Raw genomic sequence first — 18,930 nt, 5'->3', positions numbered from 1 at the left:
TAGCTGGTTGCTGTGCTGCTCCGTGGGGGCCCTGGGCTGGTGTCCTTACCTGGCTTGCTGGCACCATATAGTCTTGAACATGGCCGAATGACCCTCCGATCCCGGGGTTTCTTTTGTTTTTCTTGCCGTCCCAGGCGTGCAACGAATTCACCACCCACGTGATGAACCTCCTGCGCGAGCAGAGCCGGACCCGGCCCATCTCACCAAAGGAGATCGAGCGAATGGTCAGCATCATCCACCGCAAATTCAGCTCCATCCAGATGCAGCTCAAGCAGAGCACATGCGAAGCCGTCATGATCCTGCGCTCCCGATTTCTAGATGCGCGGTGAGTTCTCCCATCTCCCGTCTGAGAGAAAACATTTTTTTGGGGGGGGGGGGGGGGCGGTCTCATCTCTCATGTTGGCCTTTAGACAGAGCAGACACTGCAAAGATCTGCTCTGGTCTGGCAGAGGTGGGACAACCAATGGATCTGATCCAGTATGAAGGCAAGGGACCAGAACAGACGGGCTAATGTGGTTTGAGACGCAAATGGATCAAATCCCCAGCCCACCCTGACTACCGTGTCATGCAGTCTCCTTCACCAGCCCACCTGGGGGCCAACCTCCTAACCAGGGCACTGGCCGGGGGGAGGCAGGTCAGAGGCCAGGTGGGTCCAGAGCTTCCCTCGCAAGGTGTTGCAAAGTTTGAGTAGAGGAGGTTTGCAAAGTACTTTGCAATGGAGAGGCAAGAGGCCCCGTGGAGCCTTGGCCCTGATTCTGTTCCATTTTCTCCTTGCCAAGGCGGAAGAGACGAAACTTCAACAAACAGGCTACGGAAATCCTGAATGAGTATTTCTATTCCCATCTCAGCAACCCTTACCCTAGTGAGGAAGCCAAAGAAGAGCTAGCCAAGAAGTGCGGCATCACAGTCTCACAGGTAAGGGGATGGGCAAAGGGAGTAGCACCAAAATAACGGCCTCGCGTTTCTCCAGCAGGGCACAAATAACCAGGCAAGCGTCTCTTTACTGATCTCCACAGTGGTGGTGGGTGAATTGCGGGGTGACTGCTAGATTGGTAGCAAGAGAATAATTGGAGGCTGTATGGAACAATAGGGGACAAGGCCCATTGAGGAAGAAATGTGGATTGGGAGGGGAAGTATTAGGGCAATCACCTGGAAGGGATGGAGATGGACAGGGCAGGGGCTGGTTGGGACATTGCAGAATAGAGCCAATGTGGAATTTAAGCGGTAGAGGTTGAGGGGAGCATGCTGGGGTGTGGGGAAGGTGGCAGAGTGAGAGCTGAGCAAGGCGACCAAGAGATTTCTGGGGCATGTGCTATGTTTGGCCAATGCCTGGCCTCACAAGCTAGAGAACAACTAACAAACACACGTGGGGCTTGGCAGGGGTTTGCTTGAGGAGCTGTGTGAGCAAGGACCAGGAAGGAGGCCATGGCTAGAGTGGGGTTTCTGGTTTGAGGGTCTCATGGCTGGAGACTGGGGGCTGGATTTGCAGAGTTGTTTCTTTACATCTAAAGTCATAGAGGGTAATTACTCTTGTATTTGCTGAATGCAATGCCTCTCTCATCTGCTGGCACGTGCAATTTTTGTATGGAAACAGGATATTCACTAGCTACACCCCAAGGTGTGCCCATGTAATGAAAGGGGCAGGTGAATAGCCTCTGTGCCCTGGGGCATATAGCATTGACCAGCATGCTGATGCAAGGCTTGAGCAGAGCAGTTGAGTGTCTAATTTGCAACCACCACGTTCTTGGTTGTCAATTATACTCAGCCCCTTCCTTCCCTCCATCCTCCCCTGATCCTCCTACTGTATTTGGCTGCCAGAGGCTGAAAAGTCTGGAACCAATCAGCATGCCCTCTTGTAGTCTTGCCCACAGCCAATCCATACGGTTTCCGGGAGTCAGCCATCTTGTGCTCCCTCATGTTCGCAGACAGGTTTGTGGTGTCATTTGGGTCACACGTTCACATGAAGATGACAACAGTAACTAAGGCCAGGTCCCCACCCAGCATGGCTGTTCAGTTTCTCTGGAAGAAACAACATCAAACTGGAGACTGTAGTCATCTGTAATCCTGAGGGAATCTTGCTAATTGCTCCTTAAATGCTCATGTAGTGACCTCCAATCAACAACATACATTAGAAGACCCAAATGACCATCAGTCCATCCCAAGGTTACACATGGGAAATGGGGCACGCTGGTTCTAATAAACCAAGCACTGTCCTGGTGTTTCATCCTGAACTTTTAATTGACCCTGGATGTTTTTATGGGATCCAACAAAGTTCCATTCACTTTTTTGTAATTCGCATGCCATCTCTGCACTCCCTAGTGCCTGGAGCAGAAAGAGCCGATTTCCAGGAGAAAAACTGTTCTTGCGATCTTTCTGAGGAAACTGAAATAAGGAAACATTGCTGCTTTCTTAAGGATTTCCATCCCCGCATGGTTTTTCAGGCCAAAGCGGTACAGAAAAGTTGAGTGCTTATCCGCACCACGTCAATGGAATACCCCTTTGGAAACTACGTGAAGACACAATCTCCCTGCACTGTAACTGCCTCAGTTCATACTGCCTTGGGCTGTGCTCCTCTCAGCTCTCGCAAAGCAAACACAATTACCTTAGCTCCTAAGTTCATAGATTGTAAAACCAGAAAGGACCATTGTGATCATCTAGTCTGACCTCCTGTGTGGCACGGGCAGAACCTCACCCAGTGATTTCTGCGTCAAGCCCTTATCTTCTGAGTGAGCTTTTTTAACAAGACATCCCATTTCCATAACTTCAATGTTAGGCCTCAAAGGAAAGCCTGGATCTTGCTGAAAGGGGTGTCAGTGAACCAATCATTGGCTCTCTTCCCTATGACTCAGAAGTGGAAGCGTTCCTGACAACTGGAGGTTATTAAAGGAGCCATGACCCTTTTTGCAAGAGTTAGGCTGTTAACTCCCATCTCATGGCCAATTTATAATCTCAGTAGTTCCATTCTGCCTCCTGAAATAGACCCCTCAGTCTCAGCTGGATATGTATTTCCCTTCCAGTGCAGTGTTACTGTGCATTGTTAAATAGCTGCTGCCATCCCCTCCGGAGGTAGCCTCATTGCAATGGTGTGCCAGGGGATTTCTGTGCAAAGTTTATCAAGGACTTTGGGATCCCTGCAGATGGAAGGCATCGTAGAAAACAGGAGGGATTATTTATCTTTTTTCCATGCAGTGAAACAAGCAGCAGTTATTCAGTGAGTGCAAAACACTAGCTGGATACCAGTGACCAAATATCTAGCATTTAGAACAGGACAAAAGTCTCAGCTGAATCGCCATAATCCTAATTCAGAGTAGCAACCTAAGGGACAGGACTAGCCTACAGAAGACTGGCTAACTGGTCTAGGAGGTGACACACCAAAGTAGATGGAATATTGGACTTTTCCAGTAATGGGTTTATGCATAGAGGCAGGATACCAGATTAGATGGGCCACAGATCTGATCTGGTTAGCATAAAATAGGATTCCTGGCTAGATGGATCAATAGCTTGAACTGATGTACTCAGAAGGCAGGGTGCCAACACAGATGGACTTGTCTGGGGAAATCCTGTACGAGATGGCCATGATTTCGAAAAGTGAGGCCAAGATGTTCAATAGTGATGAGTGATTTTGGGTTTCCAACTAGAAGGTTGACGGGGCACTTGATTTTCAGAGGGTGGTGCTTAGCACTTCCTGAACAGTGGCCTATCCCCACTCCCGTTCACCCCATAGTTAAACATAACTGTGCCTGATGCATGAGGGCAGGTCAGTCCCAAGAGATTGCTGAGAGCAAGTACAGGAGAAGGCACTTGGGGGTCTGTCTGTGTCTATCTAGTCCGGCATATTGAAGCACTTCTGTTTCCAGGAAGCCGAGGGGCGCTCCACCAACACCAACAAATATGGCATGGCAGGGAGAGTGCTCCAGGCCAGAGGGAGAGGGATTATTAGGGGGCATACTGATAGGACGGTCGCCATGCTCACTGAGCTTCCAGAAACGAGTTCCCATAAAAGGGGAGTTTACAGCTGACCCTAGCAGCCCTGTGTCTGTTGACCCTGCTGTTGGGACTTGATATGGATGAGCCACCCTGCGTTGATTAAATCAGAAGTCTCCTATCACCGTCCTCAGACCTTCAGCCTCAAACCAGGAACCTCTCCTGAGATGAGAACAAATTCAGCCAACTGTCCCCCCATCCCAAGCTCCCGTTATTCCTGCCATGGCCTCCGCACTCTTGGACTCCATCTGGAAGTGGAAGCACCAAAATGCCAAGAGTCCCAGCTCCATGGCACACAATTGGAAGGAAAAGGAAGTCCAGAACTCTAGAGTTCCAGCTCAAGATTGTAGACCCAAGTTGCTCAGATCTTTCCTGAATCTTTTAACTATGCAGATAAGTCTCAATATACACATCCATGAGGATTGCACCCTGCAACCTTCATAATGATCCATTCAAGATCTGGAAGTAGGGAATGCCATTGATATAATAAGGAGACGGGGATATGTCTGATTAGGTCCCTATCCTCTTTTGGTAGCACAACCGGAGATAAATCCAATGACAAAGACACCAGGTCAATGGACTTTCAGCCTTCAAAAAACAGAGTCCGGTTTATTCCAGCCCTGTTTTGAACAGTCCTTGGGAACCTATTCATTTTTGCCACAACTGACCTTTCTGGAGGGAGAACTCCAGATAAAACCAGAAGACACCCAAAACATACTTCCAAAACTCAAGCTCAAATCTTTCCAATATTTTTAAAAGTTCTGTGCTGGTTTCAGTTCCATATCTGTGGTTACCCTTAGTGCTGGTTTCATAAATGGCACCAGAAGGGATGTCGAGAGATCTGGGTACTGTCCCCAGCATTACCACTGACTTGTGGTATGACACCTTTCTCTGCTGCAGTTTCCCCATTTGTCCAATGAGAATGATACTTGCCTGCTTTTATAAAGTGCTTTGAGGTTGATGGGTGCAACACACAGTGTAAATGAGGAAAGAGACTATTGTTAATAATGCTGCCTGGTTCCAAATGGGACTGCATGGGCCAGGATTGAGAGACACCACAAAGTATCAGAAACTTTCAGAGAGCTTGTTTTAGTGAGAAATGCAGCCCGATTTTGCCAACTCAAGAATTTCATATATTTCAGATGAACATCCAGACTCTAAACTTTCGGGTGCTTATCCAAACCCTTTGGGGGTTGCCCACCACAAATCTTTATGCAATTGACTCAAAGCTACGTTCTTTAAAATCCTCAATGGAGACTAATTGCAATTAATCAATTAGAGCCTAGCTGTTAATATCTCTCCATGGTGCTCTCTGAGACAGATTCATTGCATAGGGCCAGATCCTCAACTGATGTCGACTTCAATGGAACTCCACCAATTTACGCCAGCCACTGATCTGGCCCATAGTTTTCCATTTCCTTAATTACTTCTGAAGAAGTTCAGTCTGTATTTATAAATGATAGTTCAACCTGTCTCATTCTGAAAATCTGTAGACAGTCGAGGCGCCATGCACGCAGCAGACGCTGCAAAGTTCTGTTGAAACACCTCCATTGATGGCTGCCCTTGCAAACTTTCCCACCTCTGCATCTGGGTTGGGGATGCATGATCTGAGCTGACCGCTTGGGATTGCGACCACCTGGCAGTGTCATGAAATGGGGCACCGATTGAAATCAGAACCAAAAGAAGCGGCCAGCAAAGCCCCTAACAATCTCCATTTTCTGTCTCCTTCAATTGGAATCCTGGCCTACACACAGAATTTGCACCAGTATTATTAACTGATGCAAGCTCAATTGGTATAAACCAGGTTTAAATTGGATTAAGAGTGTCCATACAGGTTTTGCCCTGATTTAGCTAAACCTTGAGTTATATTGGTAAAACTGTGTGTGTAGACCAGACCAGAGTAACCAATGCAGCAGCTGTACCTGTAAATTCTTCTGGGATGTGCTCCAAAAAGCAGCACATGCTACTGTGATGGAGAGAGCATTAAACCAGGGTGTGACTGAGTGTGTGTCGGGGGGAATCATAGCTTCCTAGTGCATGGGTCTAGCATTCTCATGAAAGGGACACGGACAGCTTAGTTTTAGGCACAAGGTTTCATTTTGTTTAGAGGAGCCAGGCACTGGAGATCAGAACAGAAGAGTTTCCTGGGTACTTAGATCATTCAGCTGAAACGGTTTATTTAAAAAATGAAAATATTTCTCTTCAGTGCAGGGACCCTGAACCCAGCAGTCTTGAGAACCAGGAAGTGAAACTGACCAGGCTAGGTTGGCTGGCCCAAGCTTGTGTGGAAATCAGCAAGATAAATGATGAAAAGCAAATTCGATTTTTAAAATCCTAACACATTTAATAATGGTCTCGGGGGAGTATTCAAAGGCACAAGCAGGTGCTAGGCTCCCATTAAAAGACAGCTCCTGGAGTCCTGTGATTACGGGAGAATCTCAGCTTTTGTAAGTAAGCTTACAGCCCTCATAGTGGCAGAGAAAAGCTTTAAAACATGACCTGCGTGCACCCTAGAGGCTCAAATCCCAGAAGAGAAATGAAGGCCCTCACCCTGATTTATTTTAAATCTCATGATTTCTAAGCCAGTCTCTTGATTTCTGGAACCTGTCTCGTGATTGTGGAATGCTAGGGGTTGGCAATATTGTTATCTTGACAGTGTGCCCTTAATGGAAGTTGAAAGAACAGGCATGTGCTCGCCTCTGCATTGGTTTTATTGACTTTATACTGCTCTGGGGTTCACCGGGGTTAGGATGGAGTCAGCAGGTGGAATCTTTTCCTTGCAAAGCTTTTAGAAAAAACTGCAATGCTTTAAATTGCTTTATTCCCCATTTCTAACCCTCCCCCGTGTCCCCACCAAAATGTGTTAAAGGTGAAATGTTAACTTTTTTGTCTTTTCTTGAACTCGCTCTAGGTATCAAACTGGTTTGGAAATAAGCGAATCCGGTACAAGAAGAACATAGGTAAATTTCAAGAGGAAGCCAATATTTATGCTGCCAAAACGGCTGTCACTGCTACAAATGTGTCAGCCCATGGAAGCCAAGCTAACTCACCCTCAACTCCCAATTCAGCTGGTTAGTTTTTTTTTTTTTGGGTTGTTATTGTTCGTTTTTTTTTTTTTTGGTTGTTTGTTTGTTTTTTCCTTTAATATCTGTGTTTTCTTTTCTTTTCTTTTTTCAGTTTTCTTTTTTCGGTTGGTTGGTTTTTATGTAATTTTTACAACAACAACAACAACAAAGAAAAAATATGAATTTAATTTTTTTCATTTTTTTTCCGTTCTGTTTTTTCGTTTGTAAAAGCGATGTGATCATGCTGTGTAACCGACGGTAACGTGTTGGGGGTTTTGCATGGATTAAAAATTTGCTTGAGTTGCTTGCTCCTCAGGAGAAAAAAATTGTCCGTGCACAATTGATTTACTTCACCAGGGACTGAAAGCACGAGTGACCCTGATTTAAAAAAAAAAAAAAAAAAAGACCCAACACTTACAGGATGTTCCAGATCATGCTATTTTCAGTCTGTTTTGTGTGGACTTTTATACTTCAATTTTTTGGCTGCTCACACCATAATGTCTGGATCACCTGCAAGTATGTGTTCTGTGTGAATTTTATTTTCCTTTAGTATCAGTATTGGGTGAGATCTTCTGTCTTCAAGGAAATCCTTGAAGTGGGTTGGTTTTTCCGTCCCCCACTTCTCCCCTTCCTTAGCTGTTTATTGTGGTTTTCATTTCATTTGCTTTAAGGGACAAATGTATGTTTGATCAGTTCCTCTTACCCAGATTTCAACTCTTCTGCTAAAGAACTATGACGTGCCCACTGTTTAATTCTAGCGGTGATGTGTGCACAGTGCCACCGCATAGAATCACCATTACTCCAAACAGACATTTTTAGGTGCTTTGTACTGATTGTTCAAAGCGATGGGAGATTTGAGACCTAATTAAAAGAAACAGAGGTTAACTTGATGGCTGCCATGTGATTTAAATTCTCTTTATATATAAATTATATATCTGTATATGCTTATTTTGCTTAAAGGAGGGAAGTGTGAATACATTTGGTTCTGTATCATTCAACTCGGTCTGTGATTATGGTACCCCTTTCTCCAGTGCATGAAGTGGGCTGATCTCAGGTATGCTTCTGAATGCAGGGCCAGCAGAGATGTTAAACCGGCAATGGGTATTTTGGTATCAGTGAAACTATTTCTTCTTCTTAGGAAACCTGACATCATGCCAGTACTTGGTACGGCATTTTCAGGCGACCTAAAGAAACGTGGTCTTGACCCCAAGAATTACAGACATCGAACACAAAGGTAGAAATGGGAGGAGGATAGGGAAAACAGGACAAAGGTTCAATCAAATAAAGTAACTATCACGTCAGATAGTGAGGGAACCATGATTACAAAAAAAAACAAAAAAAACCCCACTACTCACTCTTTCTCCAAACAATCCGTCTGGAGCTTGAAACTCCAATCTGTGTCCTTGCTGGATTTTTATCAGTTACTCCTTTAGCTCACATCCCATGCTATGGATCTAAAGATCTGCACCCAAGCCCTACTGCTGACCCATGTGGAGGGTTCTAAATGGTTCCATGTGAGCTACAGTTTTGTTTAGGATATAAACCATTTATGGTTCAGAGCACAAAACAGCCCCTAACTATTGGGGGTTAGGTTTCCCTGGAGATCAGGTTATCCCATAACTGCCCCACTACATTGTTTCTCACCCCTTCCTCTGTAGCCTCCGGTACTAGCCACTGTCAGAGGCAGGGCACTGGACTAGGTGGACCACAAGTGTGAACAGCAATTCCTGTGCTTCTGTGCTCTCTCCTCATCATGCATGCAGGTTTGTGTAGGGTTGCTCAAAAGGCTCAGGCTGCACCCACTGGTTTGTTATTGTAGGGTTGCTCAAGAGGGTCAGGGTGCACTCACTGGTTTGTTGTATGTATGTATGTTCGTCCATCGTTTTTGAAGAAGACCTTGACATCTAGCAGGTTGTGAGCTGTCCACAGTGCGTCCGCAGGTGGCTGATAAGGCCAATACGGGCACGAAATGTTCTGCCATATGTCGGGCAGACGTGTGGGCACCACTGTTACTACATTTACAGCTCTGGCTTTACGGAGTGCTCGCTTCTCTTGTGCTATAGTTATCCTTCTGGCTTCAGATATCTGGCAGCCTTGATGGATGAGTGTACGCCATGTCGATCAGTCTTGTGCCAGGGTTTCCCAGGAGGTGATGTCAATATCCAGGGACTTAAGAGAGGCTTTCAGCGTGTCTTTGTATCGCTTCTTTTGTCCCCTGTGCGATCGCTTTCCTTGGGACAGCTCACCATAAAAGAGCTGTTTGGGGATGCGGTAGTCTGGCATCCTTACAACATGGCCTGCCCAGCGTGTCTGGGCTTTCATAAGCAGAATATAAATTGACGGCAGGCCTGCTCTGGAGAGGACTTCTGTATCTGGCACCTTATCCTGCCACCGGATCCTCAGAAGTCTGCGGAGGCAAGTCATGTGGAAGTGGTTCAGTTGCCTAGCGTGCCTCCTGTATACAGTCCAAGTCTCACTGGCATACATCAGGGTAGTTAGCACTACTGCTCGGTAGACTTTAAGCTTTGTAGCAAGGCTTATTCCACGGCGGCCCCACACGTTGGTCAACAGTCTGCCAAATGCAGAACTTGCCTTAGCGATTCTGCAGTTGACCTCGATGTCAATTGTCACTGCGCGAGAAAGGGTGCTGCCAAGGTATGTAAATTGGTCCACTGCTTGCAGCTTTTGTCCCTTCACTATGATGCTGGGCTCTTGGTGTTGGGCTTTCGGAGCTGGCTGGTGCATCACTTCGGTTTTCTTTATGTTGATGAGGAGGCCGAAGTTATCACATGCTGCTGCGAATTTATCCATGCTAGCTTGCATTTCCTGCTCTGATCCAGCATTCAGGGCACAGTCGTCAGCAAAAAGAAGGTTTCTTAGCACAGTCTCCTTTATTTTGGTGACAGCCTGGAGTCTTCGCAGGTTGAACAGTTTCCCATCAGTCCTGTATCTCAGGCTGATTCCCAAGGAACTGTTCTGAAAGGCGTCTGACAGCATAGCTGAAAACATTATGCTGAACAGGGTCGGTGCCAACACACACCCCTGCTTGACGCCGTTTGTGACGGGAAAGGCCTCTGAAGCTTCTCCGTCGTCCAGAACACGAGCCGTCATGCCGTCGTGGAACTGACATACCATCAGGATGAATCTGTCAGGGCACCCAAACTTCGACATGATGCGCCACAGACCTTCGCGACTGACAGTGTCAAAAGCCTTGGTAAGATCCACAAAGATGGTATACAGTTCACGATTCTGCTCTTGACACTTCTCTTGGAGCTGTCGAACTGCGAAGATCATGTCCACAGTGCCACGCTCTTTGCGGAAGCCGCACTATGTCTCGGGTAGTAAACCCTGTTCCAGGTGGTCAATCAGGCGATTCAGCAACACTCGTGCAAGGATCTTACCTGCGCTAGAAAGCAGTGATATTCCTCTATGATTATTACAGACTTTTCGATTTCCTTTCCTCTTGTAGAGGTGTACGATGGACGCATCTTTCAATTCCTGAGGAATGGACCCTTGATTCCAGAAGGACTGGAACAGCTGAGTGAGTTTGTCAACAAGCATTGCACCACCATCCTTATAGATTTCCGCTGGAATTGCATCAGATCCTGAGGCCTTGCCACTAGACAGCTGACTGATGGCCTGTAGGGTTTCAGTCTCTGATGGTGGAACGTCCAGGCTGTAATTAATATCCGCCTGGGGCATTCTGTCAATCGCCTCATTATTGATGGAAGATGGGAGGTTCAGTACGGATTGGAAATGCTCAGCCCAACGCTGTAGAATCAGAGTCTTCTCAGTAATGAGAGTTACGCCATCTAAGTCCAGTAGAGGGGAACTCCCTGAAGGCCGAGGTCCGTACAAGGATCTAAGGGCTTCGTAGAACCGTTTGGCATCGTTTCTATCAGCAAACTTCTGGATTTCATCTGCTTTGGCACTCAACCAGGAGTCCTGCATCTTAGGAAGCTTGCTCTGTACGGTCCTGCGAATGTTGTTGAAGGCATTTTTCTTAGCTGTTGACGACGGGTCGTTCTGATGAGCACGGTGAAGGCGGTGCTTTTCAGCAAGTAAAGCCTTGATCTCTTCGTTGTTTTCATCAAACCAGTCCTGCTGTTTCCTGTGTGAGGGTCCAAGAACCTTTAGTGCAGAAAAGTGCACAATATTTCGGAAGCGTTCCCAGTTCCTCTCAACGTTTTCCTCTAATTGCAGCTCTGAGAGTTGGTTGTCGAGATCTTCTACTAGTGAAGCTGCTGTGCTGGGGTTCCTCAGTTTACTAACGTTGATCTTTTTCATCACAGCTTTATTTCCCTGCAGATGTCTCTTTGGCCTGATGGGAAGGCTTAATTTAGAGATAAGTCTATGATCAGTCCAACAGTCAGCACTCGGCATGGCCTTAGTCACCCTTACATCCTGTCTGTCTTTCCTCCGCACGATGACATAATCAATGAGATGCCAGTGCTTGGAACGTGGGTGCATCCAGGACGTCTTTTTGCGAGTGGGCAGGCGGAAGATGGAATTGGTGATGATCAGAACATGAGCCGCACATGTCTTCAATAGTAGTAGGCCATTGCTGTTTCATTTGCCGATTCCATTTTTTCCAATGACGCCATCCCAGGCAGAGTGATCGGATCCTACTCTCGCGTTAAAATCGCCAAGTAGAATCAGCCTGTCGGTGCACTTCACGGATGAAAGTAGGGCATCGAGATCTTCATAAAACTTGTCCTTTACTTCATCCAGATTCGTCATTGTGGGTGCGTAAGCGCTGATTAGTATAACTCGCTTTCCTCTCGGTAGTGGAAGATGCAGTGTCATGAGTCGATCATTCACGCTCTTGGGAAGACTGGCAAGTTTGCGGACAAGATGATTCTTAACCGCAAAGCCAACTCCAGATTCACGACGTTCGTCACTGCTACGTCCACACCAGAAGAATGTGTAACCACCTCCTGTTTCTGTGAGCTGACCTTCGTTGGCTAGACGAGTTTCACACAGGGCCGCAATATCGATGTTAAATCTTGCGAGCTCTCTGGCGACCAGAGCTGTTCTTCTTTCTGGTCAATCTGCTGAGGGGTTGTCTTGAAGCGTGCGTACATTCCATGTACCAATAATGAGTGGTGTCACCTTGCGTTTTGTTGTTTGAAATTTTGTTATTCGACCGCATAAGATGGGATCCCCTCCAGCCGTGGTAAGCTGGCCAGGGTTCTATGAAGCAAACAATGTTTAGGGCACCTTTTCTAGCCCCTTCCTCTTACTACAGAGGTGAGCAGTGCAGTCCTAAAGAGGGCTGCTCAGTCACTCAGGTAGACGCCGAATCCAGCTGTTGCTTCGGTCAGCAAGAAGACGACCATTAGACCTGAGCCGCCTGTGTGCAGGTCCGCAGCTACAGCTCCCAGTGTATCCACACCTGCTGCTTCGTCGCTCGCCCATCGCCACAGGACTTTAAAGTTTACGGGAATTGGAGGGATGTCAAGACTTGCGCGTGAATTGGATTAAAGTGAGGGAGAGGTGCGCATAGTCAGCCTCACTCTCTCTTCCCAGATTCCATCTTGCTCCAATGGCAGGACAAAAGTCGAGACGGTTGGAGATGGACTGGGCACAGTGGTTGACCAGGGCGTCTTTCGCGTCTTGCCGTGCTCTTAGCGTACAACGTCGCTTGCAGAAACCGCCTTCATGACTGTTGGTCCTATTCCAAAAGGTCTCATCCACTCAATCCGCCGGAGTCTGTCTTCACATGCTTGGGATAGACAAGGCCCTATCTCACCGAAGGTCTATGCCCAACGGCTACCCTCAACCTGGTTTAGCCAGCCTGTCGAAGCTGTTGCCTGGGGTGTGGCCGCTGCGCATGCTACAGCTACTAGGAGCCACAGGTGAGAGCTGAGTGACAGGTGGGGACCAAAGGTGGACGAGCTGCCCTGAAGGGACACGACATGCCCCTACACCAGAGGTGCTGCCCCTCCCTGAACACCCCATACACCCCATACAGTACATTGTAGGGATGTACTAGATGGCTTCCACACCTTTTTTCTTTCAAATACTTCTAAAAATTTGTAAACTTCTACATTCTTTTAATCACTTAGCTGTTTTTACTTGAAAGAACAGACTGGGCCTCCTGATGGTGGCAACTCCCCTTTTTAAAGGCATGGAGTAAATTTAGAGGTGTGTGTGTGTGTGTGTGTGTGTGTTATATTTAATAATATTCTTTTTCAAATTGGAGGTTGTGAATATCAGAGTCCAGAATCCACACAAACTTGTAGCCAAGGTGTGCGATTTTCACTCTTCTCCTATTTGCCCAATTTGAGCCTGATCCAAAGCCCATGGAAGCCAAGAGAAAGTCTTCAATCGACTTCAGTGGGCTTTAGATCTGGCCCATATCCAGCATAACAGCCATACCTCCAGTGGCTGCCCCAGTTGAATAATGGTGCAATGTGGCTCTCTTCCTGTAACATTCCCCACAGGCAGGAGCATGGCTGTGTAATGGGTGTAAATTGTCCAGACCCTGCAGTAAACTATGAAGATCCTGCACTTTCAAGTCCTGTGGTTAAAGCATAGGACTTGGACTCCTTGGTCTTGTTTCTGACTCTCCCAAGATGTGTGTCTGCATCCCAAAATCATGTACCCTTCTTCTACCAACATTGCTGCATGCTGGTGCTAGCGCTGGAGGAAGTGCTAACGTAGGAGGGACACTCACCACCATGCCACAAAAATCCTCTGTGTGCTTTTAGCAAGGTCTCCGTGACCTGGGAAAAGTCCCCTCCCCTCCACGAGCCTCAGTTTCCCCATCTGCAAGCTGGGATCAATGATGCTTCTTATAGGGATTGCGAGGCTTGGTTAATTAGCATCTATAAAGTGTTGCGAGCTCCACAGATGGCACTGGAGAAGCGCAAAATAATGTGGGTTTTCTACCTGCACCTATTGTGTGCACCCAGGCCTACCATAATGCACCTATCTGTTCACCTATCTGTTGAGGTGAGGGTACCCTCACAGATAAAAATACATCACTATCTTCCAGTGCCTTTTCACAGCAGCTTAAGAGGAGTGATAGGGGGTTTAGCAATACACTGATTGTTGAACTTACTTTGTCCTGTGGCCAAAGACCCTAGCTGCTTCTTCCCTTTTCAATGGTGGAGGAAAGCCCCAATCCTGACCCTTTCTCAAACATGACCCAGGTTTGTCAGTGTGCGCTGGTCTCTCTCGCGTTAGCTTCTCCTGAGAAGACTGTTGCTAATGGTCTCAGAAGTTACCCCCCCCCCATCCTTCTGGGACAGGATCCACGGGTACTGGCAGGGCAGCAAGAGGCAGCACTATGCCTGGCTGTGATTCCTGGGCCCCAGTGATTGCCCTATTGCCAGCAGAGGCCCTTGTGAGTCAGACACTGTGGGCCTTTGATTGCTGAGCAGCATCTCTGGAGTGTAATTGGAGAGCAGAAGCCAGGTGACTTGACTCTGTGAGTCACTGCTGAGGTAAATACCATCCACTCATCTCTCTAGACCCCATGTTTCAGAGCATCCTCCCTCCCCCAAGCATCGCCCTGTCTCTTCAGCTAAGAGCATCCTCCTGCCATGCCAGATCCTCTCTCTGCTCCCCAGGAGGCCCCTATCATCTCTTCCCCATGACTGACAGCTTTGTCAGTTTCACCACAGTAGCACTCTTAGGGTCTGGCTTCCCCTTTCCCTTCTGGAACATCCGAGCTTTCTTTCCGTCAGCCTGTGATGTTTGGACGGGGAGCGTGCACTGGGGGGGGAGATGCCAGTCTAGCTGCTCTGTGCGCTGCCGTCCTCTGTGAGTGCAGAACAGCTACAGCAGCGCAAACTTCCCCCAGATGCCACCCCAGGAAATCATGTCTACCCTGAGTTGCAGAAATCTGCATTCGGAGGTGGGAAGTGAGTTCAGTCCCATGGCTAATTAGGACCAAACGCGAGGGTAGTTTTCCTAATGGGGGATGCCTGCCTGCTAGGAACTGGGGCAAGACCCACCCAATTCATTTCACACCGAAGAGCTGCTATCGATCTGGGTTGGCTCCAGACTGGTGGCTAGATGTCAAAGGCTGTGTTACACGCTCCATGAGCCCGCCAGTCCTCTCTGTTTAGTTTCTGGCAGGGCAGCCCTGCCTTACTGTATGTGCAGCTCATCCCCGCGTTAGCACATATGTTTTAACATGACGGGCTTCTTGCACACCCACCTCTGCCTCTAAGAAATCAGCCAGGTAATGGAGGCTAGGCTAAGAGGTCGCTGGGAATCACTGGCCCTTGATCGATCTGATAACAAAAACAAAATGGCAAATGTCTGTCCACGTTGTATCCCCGCTCCCCACTGCCCTTTGCATCTCACTGTCTTCTCAATTCTGTCAGCGAGCAAGGCAGGGAGCATGATTATACAGCGCCTAGCACAATGAGGCCGGGATGCCGAGTCGGGCGGCCAAATGCTACAGCAGCACTAGTGTTAGATGATTAATTACAGTGCTGAGCAGAACTGGGAGTAGCCGACGGGATGGCATGGCAACCAACTGCATTGTGTATATGCACAAGTAGGCATGGACACAAGAGGCTACCAGTATGTCACCCGTGGTCTCCTGTTTTGGGAAGAGATCAGCATAGAAATGCCATCTCTGCAGGGCTCCCCTGTACCCCACTTTCCCCTACCACCACCACCCATGCCCCTCGCTGAACTGGCTCCCCTCTCCACAGTATCAGGAGACAGGGTAAGTTGCAAGGAGAGGTTGCCCCGCAGAGGAACTGATGAGGTGTCAAAGAGAACCCCTCCGGAGCTGAGACACGGGTAGGTAAGCGGGCAAGGAGAGGTAGAAATAGTGCTGGTATTCCCTGGCCTGGGAGCGTCACAGACTAGGGAGTGGTGCCTTTGGCTGATTAAGAGGCATATAGAGTCCTGCTCAGTCCTTAGAGGGTTGGAGTTTGGTGCCAAGAACCATAAAAAGTGCAACAGACCCCGATGACCCCTTTTGGATGCTCCAAATGGGCTAGTGTAGCTGCACCGTCTGCCCATTCGATCCAGGCAGCTTGCAACGAGAGCTGAAGCCAGCATGGTTAGGGTCTGGGAGGGCGGCCGTGCTGGGCAAGGAAGAGGCAATGTTTACCTACCTGCTGCAAAAGCACCTTCCTTTATGGCTCCTGGACACCCAGTCCTGTGCCTGCGACCGCAGCAGCCAGCTCGGCTGTGGCAGGTCTGTATTGTGCTGAGCCCCGAGGCAGCAGCAGCTGATGGTGTTCATTGTAGCAGGTAGACAGACAGTACAAGAGTGAGTGATGAGTGGGTATCAGTCCGGAGTGCGACAGACTGAAGGTGCAAGAGGAGAAATGACTGGGAGACAAATGTGGGCAGAGCTCAGTATGTTGCCTGTCTAATGGTGAATTTATTGAACGGTGGCATGGGCGGGCCTGGTGCTGTACATGGAGATCCCGTAGGGTCCCTGCCCCAATTTAAATGGCCAGTGACAAAGAGGGAGGGGTGCAGGGAGTTGGGGCGTGCACAGTGAACCGAAGGGGCACAGTTTGGGTTTTTGATACATTTTCAGTTCACAGGGCAGGTTTCAGGGATGATGGGAAATGGGGGTGCTGAGGAGGGATTTGATGAAGAGGGAGGCTGTGCGCTGGCTGGATATTCCAGGCCTAGGGCCCTTTGAGGGAACTAAGGAGACATGGAGGCATTGGAATTGGCAGGGCCTACGCAGGGGAGAAACGAGCCACTAGAGATGGGCTGAAGGCATGGAGCTTTGCAGAGCCCTGAGCACAAGGACCAGACGTTGGAACTGGAAGGGAATGCGGAGCAAAGACGGGCGTCGTAGAGCGGTAGGCATGGGAAGCCATTTAAAGTTACTCACGCTGCTTTCCTTGGGGGTGCCCACACTGCTGGAGCTTGGTGCTTCTGTTGAGTCGAAGAACTCAGCAACACATGGACAAGGGTAGGGGTCGCATCTATCCACCCCCCATCCTGAGATCCGCTTATGCCCCACCCTCAGCCACCTGGCGCCCTCCCAGGGCACGCAGGCTGAGCTCTCTGCTCAGAAGCGCTGACTAACCTCTGACACCCACCTTGTCAGTGCTGTGTCCAGATGAAAACCAGCTGCAGAGCCCCTGATTCCTTTTTATGTTGCTCTTTGAGAGGACTGCACCATTGGGAAACCAACATCCGCTTTGTCTGTAACAAGCCCAAAAAGCCAACAAGCCTTCTGCCTTATCTGATTGCTGCTGAGCCTCTTGTCTTCTGTTACCTCTGCCTTCCTCTGTCCTTTGTGATAGTTTTTGGTCACATTAGGTGGAAATCCAGGGTAAGCTCTTCAGCATGGGAGCTGTATCATCAGACGTTCAGGTGCCCTTTGCACTTGCAGCGCTGGGTAAATAATAGCAAGTTTCACTGTCCGTGTTAAATGTGAAGTGCAAAAAGGAAGCCAAAAAACAATGAGGCCAAATAAGTGAGATGTCAATTGTCAGACTTCCACTGAAGTCACCAGCCTAGGATGGGTTCTTCCATCATACTAGATGGTGGTAGAAACGCTGAGAAAAGTATTTTGCATGTCTGGTGCCAAATTCTGCTTGTCAACAGAGACATGCAGCTCCCGTTGACTTTAAACGGCAGTCACACATGTGTAGCTGCAAGCGGAATTCCTGACCCCAGGTTTCATCTGGGCAGTGATGACTTAGATGGGCTCAGTGTGATAAAAGCCCATCACATTATTAGTGTCCAGAGTGTTTCATGGTATGGCGCAGCAGACAAAGTTGTGACTTGATGCTACACATGTGATTTTCGCTACCATGGGCAGAACAATGATTTGTACTAGGGTGACCAGATGAGAGGTGTGCTGCCTGTGGAGCCAAAAAAAAAAAAAAATGGTCGGGATGCGGGACAAACGCCTAAATATCGAGACAGTCCAGATTTTATAGATGGACCTTTGGTCTGACCCAGTATGGGCGTTCTTATGTTACTATGAAATGTAGGATTCAGTGTGGGATTGAGGCATGTTGAGGGGCAGTTGGGAATAGAGAGGTGGGACAGCAAGGAAGTTGAAGCAAGTGGAAATGAGGGAGAAGGATTGGCAATGAGCAAGTCATGAAGACGTTTGAATATTAGGGAGCAATTGGGAATTGGATGTGGAGATCACCAGAATTAGAGGTGGAAAAGACCTGTTTAGACATGTCTAGTTAATCTCCCATCTGGGATCGGTGCATTCAAGTTGATGCTGAAACCTACCACCGACAACAACCTGGTCAATTGCCCTTGTACCTGAAATGGGCAACAGCGTCTCTGCCACAAAGGCAAAAATGACTAAATGAAACCTTGCGAAAGGGCTATTCCAGTATCCTGCATGATTGATCCAGGTGGCACGCGATCTACAAGGAGGCGATGTCCCTTTGGGATTTGCCATGATGACAAAGTTAATCTCACCTTGGCCCATACAGGCTTTCCTCTACTGCATGTTCCCCAGTGCCTTAAACTGACTAGTTTTAAATGGACCAAGTGTCTAAGCTTCCATCACTTTCTATGGGAGGCTGAAGCCCTGTCACGGTCCAACCTTCACCCCAAATTTAATATTTATTTTCCTCCCATTGCAACTAGTGGTACTTCCTCAGATCACAGTTCGTCATCCTCCTTGGAGGTGGTACTCTTCAAGGATGTGTGAATGGTGACCATACCCCCCCACCACACACTTCAGTCATTGTGGAAAATAAGCCAGTGAAAGCGATGGAAGAAGAGAGGATGGATGGGAAGCCAATGAAGAGAATGGAACTGGGACGTTACTGATGGGAAGCCAGCTAAGGGACGAGTGGTGCAAAGGTCTTGGGTTATCATCTGATAAAGCACAGATGCTAAACAGCAGCAGCTGCTACAGGTGCTTTTCCTGTTAATTAATTAGTGTTATGGTTTGTATTAGGATAGC

General features: G+C 48.1%; 1 protein-coding gene across 4 annotated transcripts in view; it reads left to right on the top strand.

Annotated features, from left to right (window-relative positions):
* PBX1 (PBX homeobox 1) overlaps positions 1-18,930 on the top strand; it is a 240,528-nt gene that overhangs the window by 197,399 nt on the left and 24,199 nt on the right. For 2 of the 4 annotated variants that reach the window (XM_039484089.1, XM_039484086.1), the window contains exons 4-6: positions 117-325; positions 780-915; positions 6,896-7,055. In XM_039484089.1, the coding sequence (XP_039340023.1) occupies positions 117-325; positions 780-915; positions 6,896-7,055 (505 nt within the window). The remainder of the gene's footprint in view (positions 1-116; positions 326-779; positions 916-6,895; positions 7,056-18,930) is intronic. The other 2 variants (XM_039484087.1, XM_039484088.1) reach the window with 2 other exon arrangements.

Source organism: Mauremys reevesii, linkage group 8, assembly GCF_016161935.1.
Source record: "Mauremys reevesii isolate NIE-2019 linkage group 8, ASM1616193v1, whole genome shotgun sequence".
Lineage (NCBI taxonomy): Eukaryota > Metazoa > Chordata > Testudines > Geoemydidae > Mauremys > Mauremys reevesii.
This window is presented reverse-complemented; position numbering and strand designations above follow the sequence as displayed.